The 18592-nt window shown below is 38.6% G+C and overlaps 1 protein-coding gene across 1 annotated transcript in view; it reads left to right on the top strand.

Annotated features, from left to right (window-relative positions):
- Positions 1–18592, top strand: part of LOC108701767 (sodium channel protein type 4 subunit alpha) — a 69670-nt gene that overhangs the window by 30311 nt on the left and 20767 nt on the right. The window contains exons 2-11 of the mRNA XM_041576824.1: positions 6377–6692; positions 7119–7237; positions 8342–8431; positions 8939–9067; positions 10348–10439; positions 13666–13962; positions 14103–14166; positions 14280–14421; positions 15062–15271; positions 17998–18150. Coding sequence (XP_041432758.1) covers positions 6435–6692; positions 7119–7237; positions 8342–8431; positions 8939–9067; positions 10348–10439; positions 13666–13962; positions 14103–14166; positions 14280–14421; positions 15062–15271; positions 17998–18150 — 1554 coding nt within the window. The 5' untranslated portion in view covers positions 6377–6434. The remainder of the gene's footprint in view (positions 1–6376; positions 6693–7118; positions 7238–8341; positions 8432–8938; positions 9068–10347; positions 10440–13665; positions 13963–14102; positions 14167–14279; positions 14422–15061; positions 15272–17997; positions 18151–18592) is intronic.

Genomic DNA, 18592 nt, shown 5'->3' on the forward strand with positions numbered 1-18592 from the left:
AGAAGATTGACTTTTACAAAAGGACCGGGTTGTCTATGCAAGGAAAGTCAACCATATACCAGTAGGGTATGTCTATAGTGACATGGTTAACAGAAACAGACAGTTTAGTGCAAAGGAAAGGAATGGGCATCACCGTTTTTTTGAGCAGATTTACCAGGTTGAATTATTTCATTTTTAACTGTATCGACTAAGAAGGTTTTGGGGTATTTATCAATGCATTCATGAAAAGTATTGAGATTGCTTCCCAGTCAAAAATACTTAATTATCAGTGTGAAAACCAGGACATTCTGCTGGGAAAATAGGTTTATCGAAATTCAAGCTTGCGTTTTGGTGTTCCACCAAAAGTCAACATTTTCTAAGTTTCCTAATTCCTAATATTTTGGGATTATTCTTTCAATATATGAAAATTTTTAATATCTGGTGGTTTTTCTTTATTGGAAGTTTACGAGGATATGGCTTAGATTTAGAAGGTAGAGTCTATTGTACAATTTCCGGTCAGATCCCCCCCCCACCCACTGATACAGTGTCTTGATAGAGTTACAGGTTATAAACAGAGCCGTTTCCGTTCTCTGGTTGTGACGTTAACTGATCTGCCTGCCATGTATAGTTCCTCAGATCAATGTCAGCGAAACGGCAGCAAACCTACATCAATCCCTGGGCAAGTGGGGTGGTGGAACTTGGATTCCTGAATGAGAAGGAGCCCACTTTAAAATTTCCACCAAAATCATTTGTCCTATTTGTGATCTTTGGAGATTTTTTTTACTTTTTGCGGTAAGATAAAATCTAATTTCATTGCTCTTATTTCTTGTTTTTTTTAAAAATCTAAATTCAACATAGGGCTGGGCAGAGTTTTTTTTATGTATATAAAATAGATTCATTTACATTTCAAAAAGATTTGAGCTTCCTATTTGATTTATATTTTGAGATCAATTTTGGATTTTCTGGTGCAAGGTTAAAAAGATTTTCTGTGAAGATCTTCATTCATCCAGGTCATGATATACAGGAACTTGAGTTTTCTTGCAAATTTCAGTTCAAAGAAGCCACCCAGATGAGTGGTGAGTTTTCAAGACAATTCAGAAAGTCTAGTTGTTTTAGACTTGTTTCTACTAGATACTGTTAGGTTAAAACGAAATTCTGTGTCTTTCAGTAATAGTCATTTATGGAATGAAAGTTTAGCTGCTCTCAAAACTGAGTTCCTAGAATTTGGGGTAGATATGAAAGGCATAGTGCATAATGAGAAGAACATTTTAATTCATTCTTCATTCTAAGACTTTTAAAAAAATCACAAATTTTTCAGAATTTATTGAACCATGAGGATGGAAAAGTCCTAATCAGAAAATCCAGCATCTCAGACCTGTTGAGGTTACATATAAGTCAATGGGAGAAGTCCCAATGGATTTTTTAATGTGCGCTGGGTTTTGTGCAATAGCCCAAAGTTTTCGGATTTTTCGAGCAAAAAGCAGAAAAGAAATCAGAGTTTTCGGGTGAAAAATCCAAAAAAATCTGAGTTTTCAAGTAAAAAACCAGCAAAAATAGCGAAAATTAGATTTTTTTCCCGCAAGCAAATTTTCGGGAAAATTTATAATAAATAAACATAAAAAACCTGAGCGGATTTGAGATAAAATCGGACTTTGATAAATAACCCTAACTGCCCAACATTATATTTAGGGGCAGATTTAATCGTTCGATTTTACTTCGTTCGATGGCCAAATACGGTGAAAAATCCTTCAATTTCAATATACTTTAGTAGTAAAAATACTTTAGTAGTAAAGTTCTACTAGCTGTAGAATGAATTCCATCAGTTTCAGATTCCTCAATACTTTGCAAGCTCAATGCATTTGTAGACCTATACCCATGAGCTTCCTTTTTTAATAGTCTTGACGATGACGCGTTGGGTGTGGCGTGGCTGAAACTAGAGAGATGATACTCTATGTACCAAGGTGAGAAGACTCAAATTCTATTGGTCTTATTTTAAACATTTAGGCTTCATAGGGCACATACATTGTACAATGTACCCTGGCTCATGTGAATTTTATTCTATTTTGGTGAGAACTTGAAATGGGCAGATCACTGGAGAACTTCAGATTTATTAGACTATAAGGGGCACATTTATCAATGGTCAAATTTCGAGGGTTAATAAACCCTCGAATTCGACCCTCGAAGTTAAATCCTTTCGAAATTCGAATATCGAATTTGAAGGATTTAGCGCAAATGCTGTGATCGAACGATCAAAGTAAAAATCGATTCGAACGATTTTAAGCGATCGATCAAAGGATTTTAATTCGATCACGATTTTAGCGGGTGTTCGAAGTTCGCGAACTGTCCGCGAACGTTCGCATTTTTTGCCGGTGTTCGCGAACGGCGTTCGCGAACACCAAATCGGCAGTTCGCTACATCCCTAGTCCCCATAGGCTAACATTACACCTCAGTAGGTTTAAAGTGGCGTAGTATGTGTTCGAAGTATTTTTTAAAGAGACAGTACTTCGACTATCGAATGGTCGAATAGTCGAACGATTTTTACTTCAAATCATTCGATTCGATCAAATTCGATCGAATTTGACCCATTCAATGCTCGAAGTACCTAAAAAATACTTCGAAATTCAAATTTTTTTTCATTCGAATCCTTCACTCGAGCTTAGTAAATCTGCCCCTAAGTCCCAGCATCACCAGATAAATAAGGTGAGGGACTCAAATGAGTAGAGGTAGTGAAAGTTGAGATCACATATCACAGTAAACAAGAGGGAATTTGAATTTTTTTCAAATTTAAGTTTTCTGATCTTGCATTTGCAAGATTTATCAAATGAGATAAATCATATTTTCAACATTCAAGCTATCAAGTTTGTAAAATATAAATTTAATCAGGTTTTTCAGATTTGATTTTTTTTTTTTTGTAAATGTGCTAGCAATTGAAAAAACTGGGAAATCGTGATCACAGATTTTCTTTTTTTAAGAAGCCTCTAGAAGTCCTTCAGTATTTGGAGTGGATACATTTACTTGTAGTAAATGAATATGCAATGGTCCATGTTAGCATGGCCTTCTAGAAGAGATTTATTTAGAAAATCAAGGCAAGAAACTGATTCCGCAACTAAAAGCATCTAAGTTGTTTACATTAAATAACTGCAGAACTATCCAGGAACTGACTAAGGAAATGTTGGCAACCCTATCCCTATTTCAACCAAGCAAAATCCCTTTACACATTACGGGGCAGATTTATCAAGGGTCGAAGTGAATTCAAGGGAATTTTCGGAGTAAAAAAATTCAAAATTCAAAGTAATTTTTGGATACTTCGACCATCGAATAGGATACTACGACTTTGAATTTACTTCGACTTTGATTCGAAGTAAAAATAGTTCAAAAATTCGACCAAGAACTGTCTCTTTAAAAAAACTTCGACTTCAGTACTTCCCCAAATTAAACCTGCCGAACCTAGCCTATGGGGACCTTCTACAGAATTTTTCTACGTTTTTGAAGTCGAAGTAAAAATCGTTCGATCGTGCGATAAAATCATTCGAATCATTCCATTCGAACGATTTAATCGTTTGATCGTTCGATTTTACTTTAACCGCAGAATAGCCAAATTAGATGAAAAAAAGTTTGAATTCGATATACGGATTCTAAGTATTTTTATTTGATGGTCAAAAACTTTCACATAGAATAAAAATTATGGCAAATATTTTCCAAAATAAATTGTCAACACACATCTCCTTTTCCATGCAAAAACATGGGGAAGGACGTAAAAATGTGTCCTCTTCATCAAGGTTTGGTTCAGGATTCGGACATTCTAGGAATTTTTTGTTGGGTATTGGGTTTGGCAAAAAGTGTTCACATGAATCAAATGACAAAAGCTCTGGACAATGGAATGTGCCAATTGTTATTTTCAGTTGAGGCTATTTTGTTCTTTATTTAGCTTCAATTTGAATAAGCAAATTAAGGTTCTATTTGGTTTAGTGAAGGACTGGTTTTCAGCCAAATCACCAAAAAATCCTGCATCTCTAATGTAGTAAATTTTTAAAGATTTATCAGCTTAAGAGAAGCTAGGTTTATAACTGCAATGGGAAGTCCCATAATTTTTTATAATAGGCTTTAAAAAATAGCTTGTGTTTCCTGTTTCTAAATCACAGACAATTGTACAGGGCCGGGACTAGGGGTCGGCAGAGTAGGCACGTGCCTAGGGCACAAAGCTGGAGGGGTGCCAGGCACTTACCTTCCATGCTGCCTGCCTACCCCTAATCCGGTCTCCTTTCTTCAGTAGAGTCGGCTTGCGCGTCCACTTGCGCATGCGCGCCAGCATCCGTTAGGGCATACACGCTAGTGTCCATTTGCGCGTGCGCGCCTGCGTCCGTTCACGCATGCACACGTCAGTTTGCGCATGCGCGCACCAAATTGGCACTGTGGCCAGTCTTGTTGACTAGGTCGGCTGGCTGGGCCCGGCTCTGCAATTATATGTGTGTTAAATTAATGATGGCGCTTGTTCTTTTTTGGAATCTATAGGAAACACTCGGTAAAAATTTGGCTGCTCAAAGCAGTCAATTCAATTTTGATGAATAGAACACGTGGAGGCCTATTCATTAGAGGTCGAATTTTAGTGTTTTTTAAACCACGACTAAACTCACTTTCTCTAAAACCACGAATGTCATGACATTTATTAAAAAAATTAAAACTGCAAAAGCACGAACAGGAAAAGTTGCGAAAACTTCGACTTTTTCGTTTTGTTGCGCAAAAGCCAGCATCAAAGATACCCAAAAAACCACTACAAACCTCTAAAATCTTGAATCAAAGAAAGATCAACCAGTTGTAAAAGGGATATCTGCCATTGAAATTGACATGATTTCGATTTGATTTTAGCTGGAGTATTTTCGTATTCGAAATCGTCACAATTTTGTCGCATAATAAATCCAGGGTTTTTGGTGTAAAAAAAGCCAGACAAACAAAAAAGTCACATCTTAATAAAGCTCCTTAATGAATCTCTAATTTTTAGAACTTTTAAAAATAATAAAATTCGATTGTTAGTAAATGGGTCCAATAGACTTACAATGAGAAACTATGTTTTTCTAAATATTATATTTTTTTGTTTGAGCTTTCATGTTTAATTAAAGGACATCTACACTTTGTTTTTTGTTTCCTATTTATATTTGTCTAATCAAGATGATGAGGTTGTTCATCATTAGTCATTGTTTTGCCTTCCCTCTATGAATGTGTCACTGACTGGCTAGAAACGGCATCCCTTAACACCTCCAAAAGACCACCCATTACTTTATGATCCCTTAACTAGTAAGCTGAAGGGGGAGTGGAAGTACGTGGCTTGGCAGCTGAACTCCCTACCGAATTGACAACGCCTTAAGTTTTCTCACTAGTTGTAAAGAGAGAGATACCATACAACTACGCTACTTGAAATCTAAACATTGAAATAGTGGTCTTTTTTTTACATTTTAAATATTGACACTCTGGCGACAAAGATGGACCTGTATCAGTCCAGTAATCATTGGCAACCAATCTGTCTATCCAGAAATATCTCTCCTCATCTGAGAAAGAGACTTTGTCAAAATCATCCCGTGCCCTGTGGAATCACCAGTGAAATCCCATATATCTGATATTTTGTTCTCTATGGTCAAGAAGTTCAGCCGAGATCAAGTAGTGGCTTAACTAGAGACTTGAGTATCCACTGCAATAGTTATAACTGGGTCTACTTGATGCTCTCTCCCTGGATCCACCTATGGTCCTCCTCTCATGCATTTTTTTAAAATATTTATTGTGAAATATTGCATTTTTGTGTTCCTACGTCCTGGTTTCCTGGGCTTTATACACCACAGTCATTAATCAAGACTCTTTTATCTGTATGTTTTTTATATCAGCTTCCCGGGTCTTGTACAAATCTTTCCAGTCCATGCCTACCCAGTGTCAGACTGGCCCACCGGGATACCAGGAAAACTCCCAGTGGGCCCAGGTGCCAGTGGGCCCTCATGCTCCTCAATGTTGGCCTATTTCATGGCCATTCCCTCATTCTATGAGAACAAAGAGGCTAAATAGATGGAATAATAGATTATAGTATGTAAACACAAGAGACTAGGAGAATAGAGGTTGAGTGAGGAGAGGAAGAATATAAGTACTGAGAGTGGGCCCCTGGTCTAAGGTTTTTTTGATGGACCCCTGGTCTAAGGTATTTGGGTGGGCCCCTGGAGTCCCAGTCCGACTTTGTGCCTACCCTCTCCTCAAATAAACTCAGTTAGGCATGGATAAAATTGCTAGCATATTAAAGTTGACAGATATATAGAGTGACTGTTGACAAATGAGGGATTAGGGCTTATTCTGTTTTTTAGCACTTCATTTTTAATGCTTTTGTAAACATTGATTATGCTTAATTTTTTCCTCTTTTCAGGATTTGTCTTGACGGCTGATTTGCCAGTTTGTACCTCCCCTAGATACATAATGAGAGTATGGCTGGCAAGATGCGCCCTCCCGGTCCTGAGAGTTTGCGTCCTTTTACCAGAGAGTCCTTGGCTGCAATAGAGAAGCGAATTGAGGAGGAGGTTGCCCGGAAAGCCAAACAGATTGAAGTGCTCGAAGGGAGAGTACCGAAACCCAACAATGGACTGGAGGCTGGAAAGAACTTGCCTCTTATATATGGAGATCCTCCACCTGAACTTATTGGGGTTCCCTTAGAGGAACTAGATTATTTTTATGACACTCAAAAGGTAACATTTAGAAAAATATAGATGTTTCAACTTTTTCATGTTGACTTTCATGTAGGTGAATAACTTTTTATTTGTGTACAGAAACAGAGTGGGGCATAATAATAAATTGGTAGGGGGCTATAAGTGATCTAGAAATAAAATGTACTTGTTCCACCATGACTGAATTTATTTGGTCATAGTTCTTTTTTTTGAAAAGTTCTATACTTCTTCCCATTGTAAAGTCATAAAGGAGGTTTTAAATAACAATATAAATGATTTCTCTCTAGGTGCATTACTTTATTAATGACTTACAGCTCATTAGAGTCAATGAGCTTCCTTCAAATGATTTTTTCTACAAAAGTTCTCCCTTTAATCATCTCTACTGTCATCCTACTGTTAATCAACAGGTTTCTATACTTTCTCGAATTGTGTTTTTTCTCTCAACAGACATTTATCGTCTTAAACAAAGGGAAAGCAATATTCCGATTCACAGCCACAAAAGCCTTGTATTTACTGGATCCATTTAATCCATTCAGAAGAGGCGCAATTAAAGTCTTAATCCATTCATATCCTTTCATTATACCTTTTCATTTGTGTTTTATTATGCAGTGAAAGTCTTCAAAAAATGAGGTGGCTTCCGAAGGGGAGTAATTAGAGAGCCACGAAATGACCAACCATCTAGTTTATTAAAAACATTGTGTTCAAATTGACTATGATAGATATTAAAGAAGATTTTTCTTTCTAATAGGGGTCCTTTTAAAAAAAAAAAAACTATAGGGTGGTTTCCTGGAGCAAAATTAGCCAGTTTTTGGCTCAAGGTGATACTTAGGGGCAGATTTATCAAGGGTCGAATTTCGAAGTAGAAAAAACTTCGAAATTCGACCATCGAGTAGAATCCTCCGATATTCGAATTCGAAGTCGGAGGATTTTATACATCGTACAATCGTACTTCGAATCAAACAATTCGAACGATTTTCCCAAAAAATCCTTCAACATAAAAAAACTTAGCAAAACACACAGGAGGTCCCCCTTAGGCTAAACAGCAATTCGGCAGGTTTAAGTTGGCGAAGTTTTTTTAAAGAAACAGTACTTCGATTATCGAATAGTCGAATAGTCAAATGATTTTTATTTCGAATCGATGTCAAAGTAAATTCGAAGTCATAGTATCCTACTCGATTGGTCGAAGTATCCAAAAAATTACTTTGAATTTTGAATTTTTTTTCTTTCGAAAATTCCCTCGAATTCACTTCGACCCTTGATAAATCTGCCCCTGCATGACATTGTCTTGTGGAAATCATGGGCTTAATGTTCAGACCTTGTCAAAAATGAACTCCACTGTTTACTTCATCAAGGGAATACATGACACTTTCTCCAGTCCTGCATATTGACTTTTCACCCATGGGAATATTTTGGACATTTTCAATTTTTAAAAAAGAATACAGAATCCTCATTGGATCATCATGTATGCATCTTCAGTGTTATAGAGACAACACCTTCTTTATAAAATCACAAATATAAAAATCAGTAACACTTGTATAATACAAAGGAAGTGGTTCTTCCAAGGAATTCGGACCCAAACTAGAGTCTATTTACCTTACTGCAAGCTCACGGTCTTCTAATGTTTTCTGTTCTAATGACCGCATTTATATGTTTCCTTAACTTCTCGTCACATTGTTTAGCTTATTTATTATGTTTACCATCTTAACGAATTGTGTTTTTATGACCATGAGTGACCCACCACCGTGGTCCAAGAATGTAGAGTAAGTGACATTCATACTGGTAGAGCAGCGCAAGGCAGAAACATGGTGATGGCTTTTGTTATTGTCTTTGGGCACAGGCTTGGTTTCTTGATATTTTCTCTCCCTAATGTCTTTGTTACAGCTTTAATGCATGTATTTGCATATGCTTCGTAGGATCAAGCCAAAAAACCCCCATTAATTTATCTAAGCACTGGCTGTGACATTGAAGATATTGCTACCTAGAGCTAAACAGGCATTTTAGGCTCTGCTGATGCTTGCTTTTGATTGGTGAGTGCAGTAAGATGTGTCCAGCACATGTTCAACCATATTTGTTGCCTTTCCATGCATATTGCACTGCTTCAAGTCAAATATTTGACACTTAGTATTATTGATGTTATTTTAGTTACATTTCTGCTGCTGATGCATAGCGTCTGGTTGGCTTTAGCTGCATCTCTGACCATGATTGATTATTAAATTATCTGACTGTGTCACTGAACCTTTCCCTTGTGTTCTGGTTCTGACTTCTAGGTACACGTTTACTGGAATTTACACCTTTGAGTCCTTAATAAAAATCTTCGCTCGGGGATTTTGTATTGACAGTTTTACATTCCTCAGAGATCCCTGGAACTGGCTGGATTTCTGTGTCATTGTTATGGCGTAAGTGGAAGGTAGACATTGTGGTAACTAACCTGCTTGCTTATATATTGGAATATCCATAGATATCAATGACTGCATCAGCTATTAAACTTAATGAGAAATACCAGTCATTGTGTAGATATAACCCACTAATAGTGATGTGTGGATTGAGAAAAACTTGACCTGCACCCGACCCTAACCCGCTGCTCCTTCACCTTCACCCAACCCTTACCCGACGCCCCGCCGACTTTATAGATCCTTGTCTGCCCTGCCATGACGGTAGAATTATTCTAGGGCTGCTGTACAATATCAAAACCTACACCCAGACTATTTCCTTTTTTCACCTTTGAATCTCTCTATATCTCTGAAACCAACTGTTGTGTTGTTCCATAAAGTTCCCCAATTAAACTGTTGCTATTGTGGACTGTGCAACACAATACTGGCTCATTGTGCATTGAACATGTCATTCCTTGACACCCCAAGACATGATCAATTCATCGCATAAGGCAGGGCACAGAGAGAGGTAGCTTTTGGGGGGTTGGCCGACTATAAGGATCTGTATAAAAGAACTTGGCCTTTGGCCTTGTGACTGCCTATGGACATGGAACTCCTTGGCGACTTCATATGGTCATGGAACTCCTTGTTGACTTCATATGATCATGGAACTCCTTGGTGACTTCATATAATCATGGAACTCCTTGGCAACTTCATATGGTCATGGAACTTCTTAGTCAATTCATATGGACATGGAACTCCTTGGTGACTTCAAATGGTCATGGAACTCTTTGGTGACTTCATATGGTCATGGAACTTCTTGGTGACTTCATATGGTCATGGAACTTCTTGGTGAATTTATATGGTCATGGAACTCCTTGGTGACTTCATATGGTCATGGAACTCCTTGGTGACTTCATGTGGTCATGGAACTCCTTGGTGACTTCATGTGGTCATGGAACTCCTTGGTGACTTCATATGGTCATGGAACTCCTTGGTGACTTCATGTGGTCATGGAACTCCTTGGTGACTTCATATGGTCATGGAATTTCTTGGTGACTTCATGTGGTCATGGAACTCCTTGGTGACTTCATATGGACATGAAACTCCTTGGTGACTTCAAATACTCTTACATTTTTCAAAAAGAGGGTACATTATTTCCTGATGTAGAATATATTTCTTTCTCTAGCAAACCTGCATGTTCTTAGTGATCTCGACTTGCATGTGGGGTATATCATGACACTTAGTGCCAGCCTGTCTACCAAATTCATTTTCTGGTTTCTGTTGTCTCTTTGTTCTTTCCTTAGATACACCACAGAGTTTGTAGATTTGGGGAATGTGTCTGCTCTCAGGACATTCCGTGTACTCCGTGCTCTTAAAACAATCACAGTAATTCCAGGTTTGTATCTGTATCTTTCTTGGCATCTACAAAATTCTTTACTTTTTACATTTTCTGCTTTAAGGCAGAGATTCTAGCTATCTTTATAACTGGGAACCCTGTCTCAAAGGACACCACTAGTATTCTAAACCAACTTAACAGGATAAACTAGCTTGGGTGCAGTGTATTCTTATCCTCGTCCTTTCATACATCTGTGTATTTATATGAGAAGGTACCTTTGACTACTAATGAAATATACATACTGTGAATTCAGGTCAATCGTCTTGTTATGTTGCTCATTTTACACTTTAGCAGATTCACACCTCTTGGAAATGTTTCCTTTGTATCACTTACAATGAGTAGACTTTTTTTTCCATATCATCCCGAGCCACCTTTAACCTTTTTTTCCTTCATACTTGGAGGACCTGTTAATTACATAGTCCTTGTTATGCAAGGATATAGTTGACTCTTGCTTGCTATTCACATTGTTATGTACTAGGGAATGGCCATTTAAAAGTATTAAAAGAGGTGTCCTACAATATTTGTCCACTCCAAGGCTACAGTGCTATTCTTTTGCCTCTCAATCTATTCGACATTCAATGCATTTTTGAGGCTCAGCCATGAAAAAAGTCTAATGTTTATTAAGTCCTCAGGTTTTCTTCCACATAGTACATCTACCATAGAGCACAATCATCTGTTCCATGGAGCATCTCTTGTTTTCTCTTGTTCTATATGGAAGGGACACAATGGAACATTCCAATAATATTTCATATTTTTGCTTCAATTTTACTATGGTAGGCTTTATCAAAACTGTAGGACTGGTATGACACAATTACCTCAATCCCAATAAAATATAGTCCTCGTTCTTTGTGAAGAAGAGTATCATGGCTTGATAGGATAACATCTTCTGGTGTTACAAAACTCAAAACAACTTCTGATAGGCAGTTTGCATAAGACATATCAACTTTATTGTTCATGGAGTCTCAACAAGATTGTGTTACAGGGCAAAGTATATGCTCTGGACCTAGTCTGATCAATATTCCTCCATCGTGTGCAGGGGGCAATTTCAACCACTGCCACCATCTTATAAAACCGCCCTAAGCAATGAAGTTTATATGCCCTTTGCCAGCTGCCCATCAAACCACCAGTGTGCCCCTTCCCCATTGACAGAGGATGCAGGAAAAAACACTGGGGCAAATTCACTAAGCGCCGAAGCGCCGAACGCTAGCGTTAATTCGCTAGCGTTTGGCATTTTCGTTACTGCGCAAATTCACTAACGAACGCTGGCGTAGTTTCGCTAGTGTTACTTCGCACCCTTACGCAGGCGAATTTTCGCTAGCGACGTAAGTACGCAAATTCACTAACTTGCGCAGTGTACTGAACGCTACCTTTTACGCTAGACTTCCTTCGCCACCTCAGACCTGGCGAAGCGCAATAGAGTAGATAGGGATTGTTTCAAAAAAAGTCAAAATTTTTTCTAAGTCCCAAAAAACGCTGGCGTGTTTTCTACATTATGGGTGATAGGCTGAAAAAGATCGAAAAGTTTTTTTGGGGCTCCCCTCCTTCCCCCCTACATTTCCTGACTCATACCTAGACAGTGGGCACATGTGTAGGGCAAAATAAAAATTTTATTTGATGAATTGAAGGTTTTCTTGGCATTTGTAGTGCTGATACGTATTCCTCCATTGAAATTTGAATTTGGCGCCGTATGCAAATTAGCCTTCGCTAGCGTAACTTCGCTTTACGTAGCGAATCAACGCTAGCGCAACTTCGCAAACCTTACGCTACCCCTGAGCGCAACTTCGGATTATAGTGAATTTGCGGAGCGCTGGCGAAACTACGCCTGGAGAAGTGCGGCGCAACTTCGCATCTTACTGAATTTACCCCACTGTGTTGGTGAATCCTTATCAAGGAGGTAAATTGAGAAGTAAATTTAAGGAGTTGTTTTTCCTACAGAGAGAGTTTTTAGATATTTCTATTTTAGTTTTCATGCCTAGAGAACGACAGGTACTACATTTTAAGAAGTTGCCCTTATTATATTGTATTTTATGGCTGTCTTCTCCACTTCCTGATTCTATGTGAGTTGAGGTCTTAAAGGGATCCTGTCATCGGAAAACAGGTTTTTTTTCAAAACGCATCAGTTAATAGTACTTGACTTTTGTCAATTTCCCAGCTGCCCCCAGTCATGTGACTTGTGCCTGCACTTTAGGAGAAAAATGCTTTCTGGCAGGCTGCTGTTTTTCCTTCTCAATGTAACTGAATGTGTCTCAGTGGGACATGGGATTTTACTATTGAGTGTTGTTCTTGGATCTACCAGGCAGCTGTTATCTTGTGTTAGGGAGCTGTTATCTGGTTACCTTCCCATTGTTCTTTTGTTTGGCTGCTGGGGGGGGGAAGAAGGGGGGGTGATATCACTCCAACTTGCAGTACAGCAGTAAAGAGTGACTGAAGTTTATCAGAGCACAAGTCACATGACTTGGGGCAGCTGGGAAATTGACAATATGTCTAGCCCCATGTCAGATTTCAAAATTGAATATAAAAAAATCTGTTTGCTCTTTTGAGAAATGGATTTCAGTGCATAATTCTGCTGGAGTAGCACTATTAACTGATTCATTTTGAAAAAAATTGTTTTTCCCATGACAGTATCCCTTTAACTCTTGCTGGGTGTGGGGGAGTCAGTCAACTATCTGGGTTCTGATTACAGAACTTTTGTCCATTAACAACAGTGATAACACTTTAGTAGAACACCTTTCCTGCCTCTTGGTTGACAAAGGGAATTGCAGCCAAAGGTAAGAAGGATGAGCTAGACTACTTGGTGATTAAAGAGTTAGGGAGTATTGAGAATGTCATGGAAGATAAACGTACAAGGTGGAGATTATCTATCAAAATCTGAAATTTCTGATATTTTTCGGTAAAATAGTCCGACTAAATCCACACTGATTTTTTCCCTTATTTTTTGCTAAAATCACGAAAACATTCGAGTAGTAAAGATCTTTAGGATTTGACGCCGAAAACCACAAAATCTTCAAATTATTGCACGAAACCTATCGTAGATCTGAATATATTCGGGACTTCTCCCATTGACTTCTACATGAACTTAGCAGGTCTGAGTATTTTTTTATTTGGACTTTTAACACCCATGGGGTTTAATAAATTCAGAGTTTTTTTCCACTAGAAATTCAGATTTTATCAAGTGTTTTGCATTCGGACTTGGATATATAACCCCTAAGTGTTATTTAATTTGTAGGCCTGAAGACCATTGTTGGTGCCTTGATCCAGTCAGTGAAGAAACTCTCCGATGTGATGATCCTCACTGTCTTCTGTCTTGCTGTCTTTGCCCTCATTGGCCTTCAGCTCTTTATGGGAAATCTGAGGCACAAATGTGTCCGATGGCCACCCCCTGCTGACTACTTCATGCTATATGACAACAGTACCTTAAACACCACCCTATATAATGATACAATGATCAATTCTACTCTCAGCAATAGCACAGAGGTGTTCGACAACTACACCATTGACTGGCATGCCTACCTCAACGATGAAGGTATTAGAGAAAAGCAGATATTAACTTCTGTAATCTATGGGCTAAAAACACCCATGTCCAAGTGCAAATTTATAAAATGTAATCATTCCTTGTTTGATTGTGTCATTAATTTCATGTGTTTTATTCCCAAATTACAAAAGCAAATTTTTACTTCCTGGATGGAGCAAATGATGCTCTTCTATGTGGCAACAGCAGCGACGCTGGGTAATTGTCCAGTAAATGTCTTTCTTATTCATTTATGTTGAGGGTGTGATCATTTGATGGAAGGCTCTAACAGGACAGGGGCGATTTTCTCTTCTTTCTCCTTTTGTCTATAGGAAATGTCCAGAAAGTTACACTTGTATGAAAACTGGAAGAAATCCAAATTACGGGTACACCAGCTACGACTCATTCAACTGGGCTTTCCTTTCCCTTTTCCGATTAATGACACAGGACTACTGGGAGAATCTTTTCCAGTTGGTACGATCCCTTTAGGGCACACCATGCACGTGAGATATTATGGGGTAAATTTATCAAAGAGTGAAGTTCCGCCACTAGAGTGAAATTCCGCAGCTCAACTCATTTCTATTGGATTTTGAAAGGCGTATTTATCAATGGGTGAAAGTGAAAGTTCACCCTTTGATAAATACGCCTATAAAAATCCCATAGAAATGAATGGAGAGTGGCGGAATTTCACTCTAGTGGCGGAACTTCACTATTAACTTCACTCTTTGATAAATATACCTCTATATGTATGACCAACTGGAAATTAGACTTTTTTTTCTTTGAAAATCTGCCTACATTTTTATGCAGTTCCATTCCTTAACAAGATATATGACTCTAAATCAGTGGTCCCTAAACCAGGAGGCTGGCCTCCTGTGGGAACATGGTACAGAAGGAGGGTGATTAGCACAAAGGTTATTTTGGGTAAAATGTGGAAATAATGCCTAATTGCTGTCCTAGATACACCAGAAAGCCCAGCTTAGAGGTCTATCATGGTGAGATTTGGAGTACACACTAATTACTGATGGGTTTTTAACTCTATTTAGGGCACATGGTGCAATTAGCAACTCTGTTCATGAATCAAACCACTGATATTTCTTTCTCTCATTTTCTCCAGACCCTACGAGCAGCTGGTAAAACCTACATGGTCTTCTTTGTGCTGATAATATTTCTGGGGTCTTTCTACCTGATTAACTTGATCCTTGCTGTGGTGGCCATGGCATATGCAGAACAGAATGAAGCCACCATCCAAGAAGAAATAGAAAAAGAGAAAGAGTTCCAGGAGCTTTTGGAGCAGCTGAAGAAACATCAAGAAAATGAACGTAGGGTCAGTACCTTTTACTTGGGTCATATCTAGTAAAGGTATATGGGATGAACGAGAGTGGTCTAGATTAGTTTTACTAATGTAATAAAAACATGGATTGCATTTAGCTATAGAAACCATCAGAAAGTTGCTTTGTTATTCAATCCCAGTTTGTTTTCTAAAATCTGGGCCAGAAAACTTGTAAACATAAGAATTCTGGGAATGACTTATTGGTTTTATTTCTACTGCGATGACAGCTATGGCGGCTTTCCAGATATGACTCTACATTTAGATTTATCTAAGCCTTTCATGTTGGCTCTTCGCTAGAATACATAGGTTTAGTCGTGTGGGATTTCTGCTGTGGGTTGTATCCAAGAGCAACCAGAGCGGAGCACAAAAATTGTTATTGCTTCTAACTGTAGTAATGTACGGTGCTCCCTTGACCTTTCATATAACTGTAATCTGATGAGCCGATCCTTCTCATATTTACACTTGCACAGCTTGGAGAATGAGCCAACACAGCATTGAAGAGATCAGAACCGTTACAGTCTGCCAGGGATAGATTTTAATAAGGAGACATAGGGTCTGTTAAGCCCCTATGCACTGACTTAACAGGAATAATTAATACCAGGTTTCTAAATACTGTACTTTTTTAACAGTATCTTCTAGTAAGTGCCATATGGCTATCCTAGAGTATCAGAGTACAAATCCAGTAGCATGCTAATTATAGACCCAAGACCTTAAGAAATGCATCATGAGGCCCCGGAGATTGGCTGACACACAAAATAATAACTATGCACTATGGCTCTGGAAATTGTGTGCAGATGGCAGCTGACTAGGTGTAAACCTCTGGGGCAAAAATAAAAATGGAACAGATGTTATCAAACCTGCATAAAGGTTGCCTATTTTTCAGTACTTTCACTTTGAAACCAAGGTTTTCTTTAAAGTGACTCAATTTCTGATGGTTGGAGAGAGCAGCCAGCCAGATCCATCCTATTCCTAGTACTGAGTTCTGCCATGCTAGGTCAAAACTTTCCTTTTTGGGGGAAAACAGCGAGCTATGAATTAGCTTCAGAGCTGCTCCGCCATTGGTAAATTCTACTTAAAGGGATACTGTCGTGGGAAAAAAATTTTTTTTCAAAATGAATCAGTAAATAGTGCTGCTCCAGCAGAATTCTGCACTGAAATCCATTTCTCAAAAGAGCAAACAGATTTTTTTTAAATTCAATTTTGAAATCTGACATGGGGCTAGACATTTTGTCAATTTCCCAGCTGCCCCCAGTCATGTGACTTAACTGATTCGTTTAGAAAAAAAATGTTTTTTCCCATGACAGTATCCCTTTAAAGTTAACTGTATGTTTGTTAAGGCTCCAAGGATCTACCAAGGAAGAGCCAAGTTCATATGGAACAGTGAGTTCTCTTCTCCTGCTTAAAAGTTCCCCTAACGTAGGTTTCTGTAAGGATATTGCAGAATCCCTCAGGAATTTACAACGTTCCCGTTATGAATAATGGCTCACTACTTGCTGTGCTACTTCAGAACTCCTGACGCCAGCTTCCTAAAATAGAGGCTCTAAAATTCTTGACTAATGATTGTGCACAAGCCTGGCCTTCAAAGCCTCCTCTTGTACCTCACCAACCTGCATTTAACAGAGTATTATTCTGGCATTTCCCATCTTAAATGAATACACCGGTTAAAGAAGTGGCTTTTAGTAGAGATGCACACCTTAAGACAGGAATCCCCAACCTTTAGAACCCGTGAGCAACGTTCAGAAGTAAAAGGATATGGGGAGCAACACTAGCATGAAAAATGTTCTTGGGGTGCCAAATAAGGACTGTGATTGGCCATTTAGTAGCCCCTATGTGGATTGTCAACCTACATTGAGGCTCTGTTTGGCAGTACAGCTGGTTTTTATGAAGCCAACACTTGCCTCCAAGCCTGGAATTCAAAAATAATCACCTGCTTTGAGACCATTCAGAGCAACATCCAAGGTGTTGGAGAGTAACATGTTGCTCACGAGCTACTGGTTGGGGATCACTGCCTTAAGAGATAAGTGAGGTACCAGTCCACTGGAATCAGCCCATATACGATCCCAATCCATTAAACAAAAATAGTCAAGGGATTGCACACTTTAAAGAAAAAGAAAACAGGAAAATCTGTATTAAATAATAAAAGCCCACCGCGTTTCAACCAAAAGAGAAGGTCTTCATCAGGGGAAAAAATGTTGACAGAAGTGGCTTTTCTGATTTCTCTCGTTGGTGCCATAGATACAGAACATTACTGTATCTATGACACCAAAGAGAAGAGGGCCACTCAATGATGTTGTCCTTTGTCCACAAGACTGTCTCCCAACTAGCTTCTTGTATGGAAAATATTATACTAAGGCAATAAATGAAGGTAAAGGAACTCTTCAAATAAAGATTTACATTTCATTTCCTTCTTGCCATCAGCACATGGTGCCCCACAATGAAAGGGAAAATGGGTCAATGTATGGGAAATCTTGGCACAATGACTATGGTCATATCTTGGAAAGAAAACCTCAAGGCTCACTGTGCACTAAAATACATCTATGATGTACCTTTATTTACTTGAAACAATTATGTACAAACTGTTGGTTCTTATATTTACATGGGTTTCAAGGTACTTTATTTTGAAGATCACTAACATGATGGAGACTTTCACAGCTAAAAGAGTAATTTTCTGTTTTGAGGTATTTCACCAAAAAGGCAACGTAGTACCATTTGTTTTCCAGAAGTCCAGTGTTGCCTCAGTTGGGCTCATCGACACGGAAAAGAAAAAGGCTCTTTCAGAACACAGTCTTGCTGGAGACGGCACAGAAAATATGGACTGCAACGGGCGAACAGTGCCCAAAGTTATTATTGAACGCGCACCCTCTTTGGAGGATGTGAGTATCAAAAGTACCAAAACACAACTTTGCCATTGTCTTCAAACATATGTTCATGGTCCCTTTTAGCTCTAAAGGAGATTATAGCTCACAAAGTGTAGGGCAGCTAACTCATGTTTAACATTAACCATTCAACACAAATCTCAACCTAAATGGACCTCATTGCACACCTTTGGGCCCTCCTTAGGGGGTCAGCATTATATGAGTAAGGTTCCAATGCCATGGCTCTGCCATCTGAAAATATGGACTCCAGTAGGCCTTTCCAATAGCTGTGGCTTTTTGTTCCTATACTTGGAATTTGAAACCAAAGCCACAAAGTTTTATTTCGTTTATCTGCCTGTAGATTTGGACCCCAACATTATCAGGATTCTATATTTATATACTTCCCAATGCAACCATCACAACCATTACTGGTTGTAAAATATAATTTTTTTTTCACTAG

Source organism: Xenopus laevis, chromosome 9_10L (genome assembly GCF_017654675.1).
Source record: "Xenopus laevis strain J_2021 chromosome 9_10L, Xenopus_laevis_v10.1, whole genome shotgun sequence".
NCBI lineage: Eukaryota > Metazoa > Chordata > Amphibia > Anura > Pipidae > Xenopus > Xenopus laevis.